General features: G+C 41.9%; 1 protein-coding gene across 1 annotated transcript in view; it reads left to right on the top strand.

Moving 5' to 3' along the window:
- The window catches only part of MLC1 (modulator of VRAC current 1), a 63215-nt gene that overhangs the window by 29807 nt on the left and 13186 nt on the right, over positions 1-20222 (top strand). Inside the window, 4 exon segments of the mRNA XM_030216706.1 lie at positions 1242-1313; positions 6813-6929; positions 15597-15653; positions 19806-19928. Coding sequence (XP_030072566.1) covers positions 1242-1313; positions 6813-6929; positions 15597-15653; positions 19806-19928 — 369 coding nt within the window.

Raw genomic sequence — 20222 nt, 5'->3', positions numbered from 1 at the left:
CCTAGTCCTTGCTGTATACATTTTGTGGTGCTAATTGATTAGCATCCTAAGGCTTGCATTTATAAAGAATTAAACAATAATTTTATTACCTGGTCCAGTGGCACATGACGTGACTGACAACTCCACTGGCTTGGTGTTGGCTGCTCTTCCTCCTCTCTCAGCTGAGTCCAGTCAGTGGAGTGCACAAGTCTGTGCACACTCAAATAATCCCCCAACCTGGCTGGCTGCGGCCTCCAAAACTGTGCTTGGTCTCCCACAAATTATTGCTCCAGAGTCCAGCTCCAAATTTAGCCCGCCACACCTGTCCTGACTCTGAGAGTGATGATGACCCGCCCCCACGACACCGACGTGACCCGACCGGAAGGAGCAGCACTGCAGCAGGCACTAGCCCCGACTGCCCCGTAGCACTGCATAGGCTGTCTGGTGCCACACACACCACCCATGTGGCACGCGCCGCACGTACGCAGGAGCACAGCAGCGAATCGCGAGGCTGCTGCCAGTGCCGGATGCGAGCACGGGGTCGGAGGGAGCTGGAGGAAGGAAAAAAAAACACCATTACAGCGTGCGATCGTCGTCGCCGGGCCCCCCGGCGGCCTTACTGTAGTGAAGTGTCTCTGCGCTGCTGCGCCAGCACGGAGGGAGCTGGAGGAAGCGGAGGAAGGAAAAAAAACATTACAGCGATCGTCATCCTGCCGGGCCCCCCTTTCAGGCTGGGCCCGGGGAATTTTGTCCCCCCTGCCCCCCCCTCTCGGCGGCCCTGCAATCACTCATCAGCTTTGATAAATAGAGAGAATTATCTAGACCCTATTGTATAGAGAACTGTAATAGCTTAATGACTACATTCTTGGCTTCTTTGTTATTGAACAGTTTGCCTTTGTCTCTTCAGACTGAGAGATGTTACCATAGATTCAAAGCTGATTTAAAATCTTTCTTTCTAAAGCCTTTCCTGAGCTGGAAGGATACCCAGGGCTGACATTGGCATGATTATGCATTTGTTCTGTTATGTGTGTGGTCTGTTGGTTTATAGGAAGGTGTATTAATTCATATAGCTATTTTATTATTGTTATCTGTCTGTGTGTAGTCCTTTGATGTTCCCAGTGTTTTCTTATGTTGCATAGCACTATTTTTAATTTGTATTTTATTTAATGTTCCACTTGTAAACTGCTTTGTTGCATGGCTGAAAGGTAGTATACAAATTACAGTAAAGTAAACTTAACCGTATATGCATTTTTTTCCTCTAGGGTACAGCACATGAGAGTCCTGGTGATTTAAGGCATGTGAGCTTTCCTGTTCAAGTCCTGAAATCCTATTCGGTAAGGAAAATTTGTGGATAGCCGTTTATGGTGCATTTAACCAGCCAGGTGCTGATCCTGGCCGGTTAAATGCTTTCGAATATCGGGAGGTTGGTGTTTATCTTTTTTTAAATTATTTTATTTATCATTTTACTTAATTACATTCACATTTATCACATAAATGTAAGGAAATACAGAAATTAATATAAAAAGGAAAACATTTTCTCTCAACAATATATATTTACATAATTGTCCACAATTGGAAGATCCAAGATCAGGAAAACAATCTTAAAGAAAATAAGAAAAACTCAAAATGGTTAATCTTACACTTCACATTTTCTGAGGGAGGAAGGTTAATCGGTTATTGCAGCCGGTACAGTGGTAACTGAAGGAAGTTGCTGCAGAGGATTCTTCATCTGTTTCCACAAACTTTATAATTTCTTAGGTTCAAACAAATAAGTAATAAGGAAAATAAAACACTTACAAGGGAATCATGCTAGGAAGGTCCCACCTGGGGCAATGATTCCTGGCTGAAAAGCCAAGACTTCACACCTCCCAGTCTGCGATTCCCTTGATGTGTCAGGAAATATATTCATCTTTGAACCCAAAAAACTATCAACCTTATATCGGAAATACAATTTCAAAACGTTGTTCCTATCTAATCAAAGACGAAAGTCACTAATAATATAACTCTATCTATAACTTCTGAATTTTCCAAAATGTCAGTTAAACACATCTCTTTTCTCTGAAAGAAGATTTTAAAGGAAATATAATTTTAGTCACCAAAAGGTGGCTATCAGAAGGTATTAGCAAAATATCAGAGAAATATTTCTTCAAGAATTCAGTAGCTAATATATAGGATATTATAGGTAAATTTATCATTCTCAAGTTATTTTCCCTTAATTGGTTCTCCAGAAATTCAAATTTTTACAAGAAAAATAACTATTCTTCATTACCAAATTATCCAATTTTCATAGAGAAGCCATTTCCATAATCAAAGTCTCTTTTTATATCTTGGACTTCCACTTTGTTAGATAAGTATTAATATAAATTCTTTAACTCACATAGTGAAAAATTTTAAACATCTGAAGAAGACAGTTATTCACATTCTGCTGCAGTTCCTATAGTACGTCCTTTATGACATTATTGGCTTCACCAAGTCCAATTTCTCCACAGAAACCGCTCCAGATATCTTCGGGGGGAAGAGCTCACTCTCCAATCCCCCAGTTGGTTTATTATCCGGAGTCGATGCTGCGCCAGGACCTCCTCGGGTCACATGAGAATCCTAACCCACTTCGGGCAGTTCCATTATTGACCTCCATAGCGAAGCATTACTATTTCCGGGTCTTGGAGGGGTCTGCCAACAGGGGGACTCAAAGTCACTCCCTCCACTGAGATTCGGCAATAAAGCCTTGCTGTTCCCCGAAGCAAGAATCGATATCCCCGACGTTATGACCCCGAATCTCTCCAAAATAGACTGAAGTGGTGGGAACCCCAGCCGTGTTCGAGGAGGACAGCACCACGGCTTTGCCTTTTCTCTTCCTCATTCTCTGGGGAGCACGCCTTCTTCTTCAGGCATTCTGGTGTAAAACGGGAACTCAACTAACGTACGTCCTCCCTCAACGCCATCTTGGATCCTCCAGGTTGGGACACTCTTTGTCTGGTTTCTCCTCAGAGGCCTGTCTGATATGGGTAACCCTTCAGCATAGCCCTCTGAGTCATTGAAACACGGAAGCCCCTCCACCACTTGCAAGGTGGTGTCCCTTCGGAGGGGTGTTTATCTTGACCAAATACTCTCCTTCAAAACTCAGATCTCTCACGTTGTCTGTTCTTGTTTCTGGACACTATAGCAGTTTAGATCGATTCGTACTTATGTTGTTTATGATTCCCAAGTCACTCTGTTAAACACACACATATTACATCCCAGCTCGACTATTGTAACTCAGTATGCACAGGGATTCCACTAGCATTTCTTAAACATCTTCAGTCTGCGTATAATACAGCTATTCAGCTCCTTTGCCATGCCCACAGATTGGACCACATTATCCCTCTTTTACATCAACACCATTTACCTCCAGTATAATAGAACTATAATAGATTGTTAGTCTTAGCTGTGTCTCATAAAGCCATCCATACAGGCAGCCCTCTTTACTTAGTCTCAGCCATTACTCATCCACTCACCTTCTTGGATCATCAAACACATTACAACTCTATTCCTACACCCTCTTTGGCGCAACTTGACATTTGACTTTCTTCTTTCTGGCTCCAGTCTTATGGAACCTTCTTCCCACCTGTCATCTAACTTTAGGAATCATTCATAAAATTCAAGATGACTCTGAAGATATTTCTTTATTCTGTTTTCAAAATGACTAACAAGTAATGGGAAGATCAAAGTACAAACACCAATAAGTTTCAAGAAGCAATAATTCCCAGACCAAGAATCAATGAACAGCTTCCCAAATCCCCCCCATCCACATATCTCTAAGAAAATGTCATCCAGGAAATTCAAGCAGTCAAATTTCGAAATCATTCAATAATACAGAGCGAACTTTCGCTTTCAGAGTGTCCACAAAGGGAGTCTGAAGATATTTCTTTAATGAGGCTTTTGACCAAACATAGGTTCCAGCGGGAGCCTGGTAGACGTGCCACTTCTACATCTCTCTCTAATCTTCTCTGCTTTCTTTTCCCTATATTTCCTCAGCTTTCCTGTCTGATCAATTGGTGTTTATTTCTATTTTAAAGTATTTTAGATTTTGTAAACTGCTTTGTTTTGACCCCAAGAAAAATTATATATAAAAAAGGTAACCACAACCATAAATCCTAGATGTTCTATGACCTTCCTGCCCCAGAATCTTTTTGAGGTGGAAGGCCTCGTGCATGAGAAACACAGATTAAGGACTGTATCATGTTCTTCTGAGCTGCTAACTGACCCTCTATGCCACCTGGTGCCCTTTCTGAAACCTCTGCCTGACACAATAGAGGAAAGCTGTATTGTACTGCCTCATTGCCTGCAGAACTTAAAGTGGTGGTGCTTCCTGCTAAAATCAAGTCTGCTTCTGCTTTGGGACGCTGCCTGCAGACTGATCCGTGCCTTGCCTCCATGTCACATGGTTCCCCCACCACCAGCCATGCCATGAAATCCACACCAGTGCGCTCCATAGCACATGCATGACACTGGCCACTGGAAGAGACTGAGCAACAGCTGCTGCAAACAGTACAGCACTACCTGCTCTCTGTGTGTAGCCATACTCGTCCTAACACAGGCTCAAGGCTTTTATGCAGCTGCTATTCCTGGGTGGGCCCTTAAGGGGAGGAGGACCAAGGTGCATACCCCCAGAAGCCCAATGAGAACTGCTGGGAGAGGGGGATGGGAGAAGAGATCAAGTCCAACTGGACTTATCCACCCAGGGACATCTGGACCAGCCCAGCCTGTCCCATTCCTGCCTTTGCCTTTCTTCCTCAAAATAAAATAAGAAGACACCAAAATGAAATTCAGTCACTTAACTTCCCCAGACTTGGTCTACCAGATTAGCTTCAGACTGCACAGGATGCCTCACCTAGTATCTAGTGGAGACTGAGAAATAATGACAGCTGAAGGGCTGCACAGGATACTTAGCATGATACCATTAATTCTGTAGTTGTCAGTCTCCACCTGCTAATAGATGAAGGCAAGGTCGTGTGTCTGGACTAGTCTGGAGGGACGATAAGGAATGACAGAATACCTCACCTCAGTCACATATGCAGAACAGATGAAGCCTAACCAAATACAAAATAAGTGACCATAAATTAGAAATATGCATGCAGAAGGGAGGAGGAGATGAGACAGAAAATTACCTTTTTCTTTCTCTAGAGGTCCAGAATTCACCCTCTTTTTTTTTTTTTTTACATTTGTACCCCGCGCTTTCCCACTCATGACAGGCTCAATGCGGCTTACATGGGGCAATGGAGAGTTAAGTGACTTGCCCAGAGTCACAAGGAGCTGCCTGTGCTGGGAATCGAACTCGGTTCCCCAGGACCAAAGTCCACCACCCTAACCACTAGGCCACTCCTCCACTCCTCTCTCTTCCAAGAGCTGATGCTATGCCTTGTCCACTCCTCGACTTATACTCCTTGCCCCTGCTCCTTTCACTTTGTAATTTCCACCTTCACGCTCAATCCCCTAGGACTGTGGTTACCAATCCCTGGTCTAGGGCCAATCTTAATTTAATGATAGATGGTGATGAGACAGGCCTGGGAGCTCCTCAACCAGGAAAAATGGGGCTTGATCTCTCAAACTGGAAAGAAAGATATCCCCAAAACCAACCCCGAGATTAGAACAGAAAAATTCCCAGCTGTGAAATAGAAGTGCAAAGAAATACTTATTTGACCAAATTATTGAGTTAAATAAACCGCTTTCGAAGTTTCTATAATGCTGCATTGGCTTTGTACTAGCAGGAGAAAAAAAGCATTGAAGGGACCAGGCAGTAACCGGTATCTCTGGGCAACTCAAAACAGTCTAATTCAAAGTCTCCAGATTTCCATCCACCAACACTGGTAAAGAATTAAATGAACAGTTATCATGGAGTGGAGGAGTGGCCTAGTGGTTAGCGTGGTGGACTTTGGTCCTGGGGAAGTGGGTTCGATTCCCACTGCAGGCACAGGCAGCTCCTTGTGACTCTGGGCAAGTCACTTAACCCTCCATTGCCCCAGGTACAAATAAGTACCTGTATATAATATGTAAGCCGCATTGAACCTGCTATGAGTGGGAAAGCGCAGGGTACAAATGTAACAAAAATAAAATAGCAGTATAAGAAAGTGTTTATTGTATCAGCACTAACAGACAGGGATTCAGCAATCAGATTCTCTGCACTATAAAGCTTTGTGCTGTATCTTTATATACTGTTACAATACTGTGATTTCCATAAGTACAACCCATGGCTCGTTAATGCATAAATGTAATACTGATTAGTAATATAACACCTGCTAATCTTGCTAACTGCCTCTCACGAATGAGTGATGCTCTCTAGTGCTACCTATTTTGGCAGAAGGTGCATAAAATGATATAGGCCAGACATGAGTAGTTTGGAAAGTTGGTCATGGGGTAGCTTTATGGGGTCAATACCTGACCCCTCATGTCATCACACACTTTTGAGGAAAACAAATTCTGCCCCAAACTAGTTTGTACATGTATAATAGGGCTATACTATGTGCCAGGTATTTTATATAAGACACATCCCTGTTATTTAAATAATATCTACATAACAATTTCATTTCGTTTCTGTAGGCCTGCAGTGGCCTTCAGTGTGAATCACTGAATACTTGGTACTACACTACTCCACATTTCTTTCTCTGTTACACTGACTGACTACACAATTTATAATAGCAGAAAACATAGGCCTTTGATTTTCTTTAATGGACAGTGTCTACATACAGCAGTGTCATCAATCCCTCTCCACTGCTGTCTATATTCATATGGAATGAATGTTCTAGATCTAGATCTTCAGTTGTACTGCCTCTTATTCTGGTGTTTTTTTATTTCAGGTAATTGAGGTGATTGTCGGTATTGCTGCCGTATTTGGTGGAATAATTGCTTTGAACGCAGATGCCCTAGATCCCAGCCCTTACATTTCTGTGACACTGTTTTGGATTTTAGTGGCTGTAAGTATAAATATACATAAGGCCTCTTAGTCTTATTAAAACCCAAGTCATTCTCTGACACAGTAGTATAATCATGTGCAAGCCTTTGGGTGTGCAGGAGATCACTGTGGGAAAGTCAATAAACCTTTCACAAAACAGTAGGGGAGGGGAGAGAGGGCAAAGCAAATCAGAAGAGAGCAGGGCTGGCCTTGCCATTAGTCAGACTAGGGATCCGCCAAGGGCAGCAGAGTTTGGGGGAAGGACCACGCGGTGTTAATAAGACAGCAGCAGTGAGCCTTTGAGTACCTGTGTGTACTGAAGGCCTGCTGTGTCTCACCTCCAACAGTAAGTTTGCATCAGAGGGGGGCAGGACCCTGCAGACCTGGAGCACACACTACTCAAAGGCTTTGCTTGCATTTTGCAGGATGGAGGTAAGTGGGGAGGGGGAAGGAGACATTCTAAAAACAGCAGGGGAAATGGACATGGCTGAAGGTTTGCTTAGATTCCCCTGGGCTGTGGAAAAATAAGAGCAGTGTAAAATCCTGTCTAGTAGAGAAAAACTTGTGAGGTGAGCTCATTGAAGGATTCAGATAACCAAGAGATGGGATCTCTGGTTGCTGTTCAGCTTGGAACCAGTGTTCCTGATCTGCCAGAGGTTATGTGTTGATGGCAGAGGAATGAGAAGCTGGAATTACTTTGTGTGGCTTGATAGTTAGCACCAATTCATAAACTGAGCTGGAAATAACTCTCGTTATGACCTTCCCTGCTGGTCTTAAATTTGAGACAAGATTGAGATTGTGAACAGTACTTGTTTTACTATTATAAGAGTGCAATAACCAGAATTTCTCAGTACAATTTAATTATTATCTACTGTAACTCTATTGGATAGACTGCAAATAGACTGTTTATTTGCCAACTCTTCTCTAACTAAAAGGAAATTCTTTGTGAACATCAAGCAGATAAGGTGGGGTTATTTGATAGCCACCAGGATTTGAAGCTCCCCCATCAAAGTGCCTTGGAGATTAGCTTCCTCTCCTTGAGGATAAGAATGCCTGTGCTCATCCTATGTTTGAGTGAGCCAGGACTACAGCCTAATTCTTTGAAAAGAAATAAATTTGTTGTGTCTTTGTATATGTTCTGCGATAAATTGAAGTTAAGAAAACACTAACCCCAACCTGTCAGTTTATAAATAAACCTAAGGGGTAGTTTTCCATTAAAAGAAATTAAGTATTAGACCTCATTTTGCAAGCTTTGAACTCTGCAGAAAAGATCTCTTGAAATGATAAACCAATTCATGTCTGCTATGTCCAAAGTGAAATGTATTACTATGATGATAAGTTCTGCTACAAAGAGCCAGACCAGCTAAGCAGGTAAATTATCTAGATATTCAGTAGAGCTTATTCATGTAGGGGGTCTTTTACAAAGGCACACTAGCCTGTTTACTTTTGGAACGAGTAAAAAATTGATTCACTTCTACTTGTTCTACAACACTCAGGATTTTGTAGACCTCAATCTTATCTTCCCTCATCCATCTCTTTTTCAACCGAAGAGCCCTAACCTCTTTAGCCTTTCCTCTACGAGAGGAGTTCCATCCCCTTTAGCATTTTAGTTGCTCTTGGCTTGTTAAGCCAATTAAATTATGCACATTCTTATAGAATACACTTGGATTTTGGCACAGAACGCTGAGCACACTATAAAGAATTCGGGGGCTCATTTCAATTTTATAATGACTTGCACTTACAGTGGGGGAAATAAGTATTTGATCCCTTGCTGATTTTGTAAGTTTGCCCACTGACAAAGACATGAGCAGCCCATAATTGAAGGGTAGGTTATTGGTAACAGTGAGAGATAGCACATCACAAATTAAATCCGGAAAATCACATTGTGGAAAGTATATGAATTTATTTGCATTCTGCAGAGGGAAATAAGTATTTGATCCCCCACCAACCAGTAAGAGATCTGGCCCCTACAGACCAGGTAGATGCTCCAAATCAACTCGTTACCTGCATGACAGAGCTGTCGGCAATGGTCACCTGTATGAAAGACACCTGTCCACAGACTCAGTGAATCAGTCAGACTCTAACCTCTACAAAATGGCCAAGAGCAAGGAGCTGTCTAAGGATGTCAGGGACAAGATCATACACCTGCACAAGGCTGGAATGGGCTACAAAACCATCAGTAAGACGCTGGGCGAGAAGGAGACAACTGTTGGTGCCATAGTAAGAAAATGGAAGAAGTACAAAATGACTGTCAATCGACAAAGATCTGGGGCTCCACGCAAAATCTCACCTCGTGGGGTATCCTTGATCATGAGGAAGGTTAGATATCAGCCTACAACTACAAGGGGGAAACTTGTCAATGATCTCAAGGCAGCTGGGACCACTGTCACCACGAAAACCATTGGTAACACATTACGACATAACGGATTGCAATCCTGCAGTGCCCTCAAGGTCCCCCTGCTCCGGAAGGCACATGTGACGGCCCGTCTGAAGTTTGCCAGTGAACACCTGGATGATGCCGAGAGTGATTGGGAGAAGGTGCTGTGGTCAGATGAGACAAAAATTGAGCTCTTTGGCATGAACTCAACTCGCCGTGTTTGGAGGAAGAGAAATGCTGCCTATGACCCAAAGAACACCGTCCCCACTGTCAAGCATGGAGGTGGAAATGTTATGTTTTGGGGGTGTTTCTCTGCTAAGGGCACAGGACTACTTCACCGCATCAATGGGAGAATGGATGGGGCCATGTACCGTACAATTCTGAGTGACAACCTCCTTCCCTCCGCCAGGGCCTTAAAAATGGGTCGTGACTGGGTCTTCCAGCACGACAATGACCCAAAACATACAGCCAAGGCAACAAAGGAGTGGCTCAGGAAGAAGCACATTAGGGTCATGGAGTGGCCTAGCCAGTCACCAGACCTTAATCCCATTGAAAACTTATGGAGGGAGCTGAAGCTGCGAGTTGCCAAGCGACAGCCCAGAACTCTTAATGATTTAGAGATGATCTGCAAAGAGGAGTGGACCAAAATTCTGTTGGAATGTAATTGTATTTTACATGCATTGCCTGTCACCTATTATTTCTCTGTGATTACTCTGTGACCTCTGATGTGAATTACTTAGAGAGGTCACACAGCTATGCAACTTCCTGTGGGGGTTAGATGCAGCAGATGCAGCACATGGAGCACATGGAGCTCATGATCTCTCCTAACCTGAGAGGATCTATGGTGGTGTGAGCATCCATTACCATCTAAGCACATGGAAGGAGCTGATAATACAAATGTATAGTAATATGTATATATAAGCCTGTCTGATTATAATCTAACTACAAACTGTGAGTAAACAGATGTTTTGTTACTTCAACTTTAAAGTGACTCAGCAGTGAATTATTCAGGGGTGAATGAGAGAGAGATGAAGAAAGAAATTAACATTTCTAAAGCTGAAGCTGTGTGTACTAAAATCTGCTAATTATTTACTACAAATAATCCAACAAAAGGGTTATGGGCCCAGGCTCAGGAATTGAAAAAGAAGAGAAATATTACCAGGCAGAAAAAAAGGCCACATTTTTCTCTTAAGTTTAAAGGAAAGATTCAGTCTGTCTCTCTCTCCCCCCACACAGCAGACAGAAGGCTAAGAAAATGGCTGAGGGAAGAAATTCACCATTTTTCTATTCTCTCAAGGTGCCTAAATTAACTGAGTTTAATTATCAGAAGTGGGAACTAAGATTCATATGTCTCCTTCGAGCAAAAAGATTAGATATATGCTTAGACCAAGACAGAACAGCTGAAAATATGGCTGAATGGGACAATGCAAACTATTATGTGAAGTGCATGCTTTTGGAAGCTCTCTCAGAGAAACAAGCCATATTAGTGGAGGGAAAAGATACACCAAAGGACATTTTATATAAACTGAGAACTATATATGCAACTACTTATGCAAAGCAGCAACCAATTTGGTTAGCAGAGTTGAATGAAACCAAATTAAGGGATAAAAGTAAATGTAATGATCACATTATGCATCTTATGTCTTCATTTCAAAAGCTAGAACTTTCTGGAATTCCCATGTGTGATGCATTGAAAAGAGCATTTCTTTTTACCTCACTATCAAAGAAGTTTGATGTTTTTAGGTCTGTAAATGAGGCCATTGAAGGGCAATCTTTTGAACAGGCAACATCAAAACTAAGGCAGGAATGCATAATAAATGATTCTGAGGAGATGTGTTCTCAAAGCAAGTCAGAGAGAAATGAAACAAATTTCTTGGCAAAGAACAGAGGAAGGCGGAGCTATGGGAAAACTCCACCCAAGGGCAAGCTGATTTGCTACTCATGTGGAAAGGAGGGACATGTATCTAAATGGTGTAAGGAAACACAAAACACTCCCTCTAGCTCACCTAAGCCAATGGAACTAAAGAATTTTCAAACCAGGAAATGTATGAAGGACAAAGATAAACACAAGGGCTTTCTAATGGCAGAAAAATCTTTGACTATGGTAAATAATAATTCAAATGAAAGTACTTGGATTTTGGATTCGGGGAGCACATGCCATTTAACCAATTGTAAGGATTTCTTTCAGGAAATGTGTCCAGAGGAAGGTATTCTTAAAACTGCAAACGCAGGGACTGCTAAGATCCAAGCAAAAGGTATTGGATTCTTAAAATGCAAAGTGTCTAATGAAGTTAAAGAAATTCCTGTAAGTGATGTCTTGTATATTCCCCAAGCAGTTTGCAATATGCTTAGTGTATCTACATTAGATAAGAAGGGATTTGTGATTCATTTTGAAAACAGTAAGTGCACAATCTCTAAAAATGATGAAGTGTATGCTGAAGCTTTTATGCATAATGATGTTTATAAGCTGAACATTTCAGGTGAAGCCTCACATATGGCGCAAGTAAGGAAGAATGATGGTAAATGTAGTCTGGAAATCTGGCACCGCCGCCTGGGACATCGTGATTTTAAGGTGATCCAGGATCTTTACAGTAAGCAACTAGCCACCGGCATTCAGATAAGTGCAGATGCTGGTAAAATGGAGAAATGCATAGACTGTGTTACTCAAAAAGGTGTGAGACCCTCATTTCCTGCATACACAGGAAATAGGAGTAATAAAGTGCTGGACTTAATACACAGTGACTTATGTGGACCGTTTAATATCCCATCATTGGGAAATAACAGATTTGTGCTAATATTCTTGGATGATTTCTCTAGATATTGTGTGGCCTATTTGCTGAAAGAAAAAAGTCAAGTCACAGACATGCTGAAGAAATACGTAGCCATGGTGAGCAATAAATTTGAAAGAAAACCAAAGGTTCTTCAGACCGACAATGGTGGTGAGTTCACTTCACAAAGCATGCGCACATTTCTAGAACAAGAAGGCATTCAGCATATCACAACAGTAGCTTATACACCAGAGCAAAATTCTGTTGCAGAGAGAAAATTTAGGTCACTTGTGGAAATGACCAGATGTATGCTGTCAGATAGCAATCTCCCTAAAAGACTATGGGGGGAAGCAATTCTCACAGCAGTGTACCTACAAAACAGAATGCCAACTAAAGGCGCTGAGCGCACACCACATGAGACATGGCATGGTAGGAAGCCAAACCTGTCACACATAAGGACATTTGGAAGTACAGCATATGCTCATATACCAAAGCAAAGAAGGCATAAGCTGGATTCCACAACAGAAAGGGGCATTTTAGTTGGCTATGCTCCAGGACACAAAGGATATAGAATTTTGAATCTGAAAACTGGCATTGTTGGCATAAGACATGTTACATATTTTGATGAAAACAAAATGGTTGATAAAGGCTGGATTATCCCAGATGAGCCTTATCATCCAGAATATGAAACTAGAACCATAATAGACATGCCAGTGTATATAAATGCCATACCAAGGCAGATGTCTGAAAGCAACTCACCTGTATCTAACGAGGAACAGGCAGAGGAAACAGACACAGAAAGGATCATTGAAGAAGACAGTACAGTTGGAGAAGGGGAATCAATTGGAGAAGAACTCTCAGATTTAGAGGATGCGGAAAGGTCAGACCAACCTGTTGTCAGACGCTCATCCAGGGAAAACAAAGGTGTTCCACCCCCAAGACTGTCTTACCTAACAAAGTCAGCAGAAGCTCAAGAGCCCTTAACATGGGATGAGATTGAGAAAATGCCAGCAGAAGAAGCTGCTGAATGGCATAAAGCTGCACAAGAAGAAATTGATGCATTGGATAAAAATAATACTTGGATTCTTACAAAATTACCTCCTGGCAAGAAAGCTATAGGATGCAAATGGGTATTCAAGTTAAAAAGGAATGCACAAGGAAAAGTGGAAAGGTATAAAGCCAGATTAGTGGCAAAGGGATATCTTCAAAAATATGGAGAAGATTTTGATGAAGTGTTTGCACCTGTAGTGAAACACACGACAATCAGAACACTTCTGAGCATTGCAGTCTCAAAAGGCATGCAAGTCAAACACATTGATGTGAAAACAGCATTTTTTCATGAAGATATAACTGAAGACTTGTACATGGAACAACCAACAGGTTTCATAAATACAAAACAAAGACAGCTAGTGTGTAAATTAAACAAAGGTCTTTATGGATTAAAGCAAAGTGCAAAATGTTGGAATGAAAAATTGCATGAAATATTGACAAATTTAGGATTTAAGCAAGGTGAAGCAGATAAATGCTTGTACACTAGGTGCAGAAATGGACAATATGCATACATTTTAGCTTTTGTTGATGATCTGCTCATTGCAAGCAAAAATGAGCAAGAGTACAAGGACATTGTAAAGTGTTTAAACCAGAATGTTGAGATAAAAGAACTTGGAAATGTGTCATACTATCTTGGTATAGAAATTGAGAAACAAAATGATGGTTCTTATCTTCTAAGCCAGAAGCAGAAAATAAATGAGCTTATTGAAAGTTTAGGTATGCAAGATGCCCAAGTTGTAAGTACTCCCATGATCACTGATTTTCTGAAGGATGAAACAGTAAGAGAACCTTTACCAGATAACATCCAATATAGATCAGCCATAGGTAAGCTTTTATATCTAGCTACCACATACAGGGCTGATATAGCAAATGCAGTAGGAATTTTGAGCAGAAGGGTCAGCTCACCTACCAAATCAGATTGGACTGCAGTTAAAAGGATGGTAAGGTATTTAAAGGGTACCATTGATTGTAAATTAAAGATTTCAGCCAATAGTAATCCAAAACTAATATGTTACTGTGATTCAGATTGGGCAGGGGATCATTCTGATTATAAATCCACAAGTGGATATGTGTTTATGTATGGAAATGTACAAATTTCATGGGCCAGTCATAAACAAAGTATTGTGAGTTTGTCTTCTACAGAAGCTGAATACGTGGCCGTATCGGAAGCGTGCAGAGAACTGATGTGGATTGAAAAACTTATGCTGGATTTTGGAATAGCTGAACAGAGACCAATCCAGATAATGGAAGATAATCAGAGCTGCATCCGACTGTCACAGAATGACAAGGTTCAGTCACGCACCAAGCACATCGCAACGAAATACCACAACGTGCGAGAGTTGGTGAAAGAAGGGGTCATCAGTCTACACTATTGTCACACCAGTGAGATGACAGCTGACATCATGACCAAACCGTTACCCAGAGAACATTTTGTGAATCTGCGTATAAAGCTTGGACTTTGTATGAATAAATAATTGCATGACAGTTATGCATGAGAAGGGGTTTGTTGGAATGTAATTGTATTTTACATGCATTGCCTGTCACCTATTATTTCTCTGTGATTACTCTGTGACCTCTGATGTGAATTACTTAGAGAGGTCACACAGCTATGCAACTTCCTGTGGGGGTTAGATGCAGCAGATGCAGCACATGGAGCACATGGAGCTCATGATCTCTCCTAACCTGAGAGGATCTATGGTGGTGTGAGCATCCATTACCATCTAAGCACATGGAAGGAGCTGATAATACAAATGTATAGTAATATGTATATATAAGCCTGTCTGATTATAATCTAACTACAAACTGTGAGTAAACAGATGTTTTGTTACTTCAACTTTAAAGTGACTCAGCAGTGAATTATTCAGGGGTGAATGAGAGAGAGATGAAGAAAGAAATTAACATTTCTAAAGCTGAAGCTGTGTGTACTAAAATCTGCTAATTATTTACTACAAATAATCCAACAAATTCCTCCTGACATGTGTGCAAACCTCATCATCAACTACAGAAGACGTCTGACCGCTGTGCTTGCCAACAAGGGTTTTGCCACCAAGTATTAGGTCTTGTTTGCCAGAGGGATTAAATACTTATTTCCCTCTGCAGAATGCAAATAAATTCATATACTTTCCACAATGTGATTTTCCGGATTTAATTTGTGATGTGCTATCTCTCACTGTTACCAATAACCTACCCTTCAATTATGGGCTGCTCATGTCTTTGTCAGTGGGCAAACTTACAAAATCAGCAAGGGATCAAATACTTATTTCCCCCACTGTAAGTAATTATTAGAATATTAGTAAAAAGTGGTTTGGGAACCTATAGGTGAATGGCTCTTAATTTAGGAATTTTGTTTCATACATTTTAGCAGCTTTATATGTTCAGTTGTAAGAATTATGTATTGTGGGATACAAATGCAATAAATAATAAATATATTTATTATGGTGAAATATTTGATGATTTCTTAACTGCTCTCCTAACAGTGTGAATTCCTTTGTAGTGTTTTCCAACTGCTATTGCAAGCCACGTGGCTGCTGAATATCCCAGTAAATGTTTAGTAAGTAACTATGTACCACTAGTGAGCTGTTTTGAACACTGTTTGATATAATGGTGGGATTTGGGGGTGATGGAAAAATATAGGAACTTGAACTGATACAGTCAGCCCATGTAGTTTTCAGGGATTTAAGCAGTGAACATGGTATGCAAAGTTTATGATGTTTATTCATGCTGCTGGTTTTTGTATTTGGACTGTAGCAATGCTTTGTACCTTGGCCTTACAGCTTACAGATGATCCACAGTGCGGCAGTGTAGCTGTTGGTGGGAGCCTCATATAAAGATGACATTACGCCAGTGATCATGTAAAATTTAAAACGCTCCCCCGCCCCCCCCCCCCCCTGGTATTTAGGTGGAGTTGGTTAGTGATTTTTAAAGGTGCTGGCTGCCACAGGCTGAATTTGATCTGGATATTCAATGCCAGGCCTGATCAAGCACTGGCATGGCATGACCGCAAGAAATTATGGGCTACATTCTATATATGGTGACTAAAATCTAGGCGTGTCCAATTTACGTGCCTAGCGTTATTTTATAAGTTATGTCTACATTCAAACGCGGTTTATAGAATAGCGCATAGGCCGGGTGGATGCACCTAGATTTAGGCACTGCCATTTACATTAAATGCTTGCGCCTAAATGTAGGCTCACTCTTCTGAATTCTATAACCACGCACGTAGATTTGATTGATGCCCTGACGCCCACCACTCCTCCCATTGCCACATCTCCTTTTGGCTATATGCACTGGAGTTTACGCACACCTCAATTAATAATTGGTCATTATTGGCCAATTATCAACACAAATTAGCTTAACTAATTGAGTAGCATGCATAAATTGGCTGCGCACACAAATTTACATGTACTACTCGGTATGCCATATACAGAATCCAGGGTGTTTGAGTATGTTCAGTTCCAGTGCCCAGATAACTATCTGGGTAAGTTAGGACTGCTATATGTGTAGTCCTACTTGTTCGGACAGTCATCTGCTCACCGACACTAAATATTGGTTGTGCCCAGATAACTTCTGGGTCCTCCCTGATTCTGTCAGACTGCCTCAGCACTAATCGGACGGTGCCATGGCAGTCTGCCCCTTATTCAGCGGAACTGGAATTTAACCGTGAGATCTAAATGTGGCCTTTATGGCTTTGGTCCTTCTTATCTTCTAGACTACTTTCATAGTTTATACCAACCAGAGCATTGAGGACTAGAATTGCTAATGTGCATTACTGTATTAATGCACACTAATGCCATTGACCCTAGCTATTTTCCTGCAAGTCTTATTTTAAAGAACATCTGAGTAGGGGTAAACAGATCATCTTACTTCAGTATGATATCTCGGCAGCTTTTGATTCTGTGGATCATGGCTTGTTGCTGATTAGACTCAGCGGATTGGGTCTGTCTGGTTCTGTCTGTAATTGGTTTGGGGATTTCTTGAGGAATAGAGCCTATGCTGTCTGGAAGGGGGAGTTATGTTGAAAAGTTGGGTATCAACCTGTGGAGTGCCTCATGGTTCGCTGCTGTCCCCTATGTTGCTCAATCGAGTTCCCTCTCACTTATAATTATGGGTGAGGGAAAGCATTTATTTTTATATGCTGGTTCCTGTTCTGTTTTGAATAAAATGTCTGATAGAATCTTTTGTGCTATGAATACGATTCAGAAATGGACTGTAAAACATATACTTCAACGGAATCAGGCCAAGACAAAAGCCTTATGGTTTTCTAATTCTGTGAATGCTATCCCTCTCAATTTAGTACTGCCTAATTGAAAAAGTTTAAATGTGGTCAAAGAATCTAGGCTCTTGGGAGTTATTTTCGACTCTTTGTTGACTTTTGAAGCTCAGATTAACCAAGTCTGGAAATAAATCTTTCTTCCATAAGCGTCAATTGAGGTTGATAAGGTCCTATTTTCAAAGGTCACATTTTACTGTGTTGGTCCAGATGCTGGTATTATCTAATTTGGATTATTGTAATTCTTTATATATTGGACTAAGTGGTAAGCTGTTAAACTTCAACTTTTACAGAATACAGCAGTACAGTTGATGTTTCAATTGAGGAAGTATGATAGTGCCTCTGGTCATCTTAAACAATTGCACTGGCTTTGCATATGTGCAGGTATTATTTTATAATACTGCTAGCACTGACTAAAATGTGCCGGTGGCAAGAAAGATGAGGGAGGCAGTTACCTTAAGGTGAAATGGCACTGGATTATTCTTGTGTGTTCTGGCTTGGAGGACGGGTTGTAGCTGATCACAGAGGTGCTATATGGCAGCCCTATCAAACTGATACCTAGTAAGGCATTGTTGGTCAGTGAGGCCCATGAAGCCACTCCTGGGCCTAAATACTCTGGGACTGGGGTATCTCCTCCTGGGCCTCCCCTCCAAACTCTTATCCACATTCAGCAAACTGTCAGCCACAATAGCATTCAATGCATCCATAATTGGTGTGCAGGTGTCCCACTACTGGTGTAACACATTAAAGCCCAGTAACACCACTGTGCACTCCTCCACCTACTGTACACAGTGAGACCCAGCAGCAGCAGCAGCACTCAGCATTTACTCTTCCAGCACCAGCAAACAGTCCTCACACAGAACAGTCTCTCTCAGCAGCAGCATACAGTCTTCACACAAACAGCAGCAACAAACAGCAGCAGTGACACACTGGGAGTGGACAAACAGAGGAACAATAAGAGCTGGCCTAGATGCACTAAACGTTTTTCATCGTTAAATGAGCCCTCAAGGAAGAATTTCCTATCCTTTCCATGCACTAAAGCCTATTTTTCGACGACAGTAGCAGCTAACGAAAACTGAATGCAGATGAGCAATTCTTCTACAAATCCCATTGAAATGACATGCACTAACCTTTTCCGATTCGTTTAACGCAGGAGAACACCGTGAAATCTAACGAGAGTCTGTACCTCTCGTTAGGGCTGTCTGTCTGCTAGAAGTTAACAAAATCCAATTAAAAAAATAACTGGGGGGGGGGGGCGAAAACGCATCAGGGCGTCCTTTATTGACACCCCAGGTCGCCACTGCTCCCCTCTCCCTCAGCACCAAAAAAGAAAAAAAAAAAGGATCGGGAGGGGGCAAAGGCACTCGTCATGAGCGTCCCGTTTGGACGCCTTGCCCCCCCCACTGCTCCCCGCTCCCCCCCCCCCCCCCCCCCCCCGCACGAAAAATCTCCAATTTTAGCAGCCCCGGGCCGGCCCTCCTCCCTTCCTGTATTCTCAACCACTAGCTCTGCCTCCTGCCATGCTCCGGTCCCGTGCCCTGCCCCCGCCGCCCCCCCCCTTTGGTCGTGGCTGCCGCTCCCCCCGTCCAACGACCCCCCCCCCTTTGCCTTACTGGCCCGTGCAGCGCCTCTCACCTCTGCTGCACGGGCAAGAACAGCTGATCGGTGAGTCAGAAGGCCTCCTCAGACGTCCCTTCTTTCTTCCTGGGGTAAGGAAGAAGCACTGTGGGTTAATCTGGAAAGAGGGAAAATATATTTCTATTGGTGTGATACACAGGCCTCCACAGTCAGAAGAAATGGACAGAGATTTAATTGAAGACATTAACGCGATAGATATGAAAGGGGAAATACTACAAATAGGTGATTTTAATATGCCGGACATTAATTGGGACGTCCCTGCTGCAAGATCGTCTAGAAGCAAGAGGATCTTCGATTCACTACAGGAAATACTATACCAGCAGTTGGTAATGGAACCCATGCGGGATGGAGCTATTCTGGACCTGGTGTTTGTAAACAGGGAGAATGTATCTGATGTTATAGTGGGTGATCATTTGGCATCTAGTGATCACCAAATGGTGTGGTTCAACATTAATACACAGGAGGAAAGGGCTTATTCGAGACTGGAGGTTCTAGACTTAAAAAAAAAAAGATAGGCAAAAATATTTAGAAAAGCTAAGAGGGGCTGGGGGTTGGACTGCAGAAAACAAATGCTAGTGGGAATGGATGTGTGGTAGACCAGGACCGATTCTCGAAAGACTCTGTGAGGAGCTAGCTAAACTAAAAATAGACAAAGCGATGGGGCCTGATGGGATGTATTTTAGTTGGGGAAGTTATCGCTACTATGCAGAGATGAATTTTTAAAGCAAATTTATTTCTGTAATATGCTGAAGATCATATTTGTAACTGGAGATTCTGACCGAGGCTCTGTTATAGGTTGAGGTTCTGATTGTCACCAGCAGTGTCACATCTCCATTGTTGTTCACTGCTTCTGGATATCTGTCTGTCAGCATCGTGAGAATTGTTGACATCTTTAAAAGCTACCCTCCGAGCATTAAGGTAGGTGTCCATTTATGTTTCATTACAGCTTGATAAATCTTTTTTTTTTTTTCACATATAAATCAAAGCGATGTACAGAGAAAAAAATAAAAACCTAAAAGAGGAAAGGAATGCCAATAATAAAAGGAAAGGAATCTTTCACACCAGAAGACAATCAGCCGGCATTACTGCATACTCGTCAGGTGCTACTGCTCTGTGCCGCAAAGATGCATTGTGAAATGCATTTAGTAAAGAAATAGGTTTTCAAAGCAACCTTAAATGTTTTCACTAGTAGCTATGCTCTAATATGCAAGG

This window comes from Microcaecilia unicolor, chromosome 10 (assembly GCF_901765095.1).
Source record: "Microcaecilia unicolor chromosome 10, aMicUni1.1, whole genome shotgun sequence".
In the NCBI taxonomy this organism is placed as follows: domain Eukaryota; kingdom Metazoa; phylum Chordata; class Amphibia; order Gymnophiona; family Siphonopidae; genus Microcaecilia; species Microcaecilia unicolor.
Note: the sequence above shows the minus strand (reverse complement) of the source record. Positions and strands in the feature narration are given on the sequence as shown.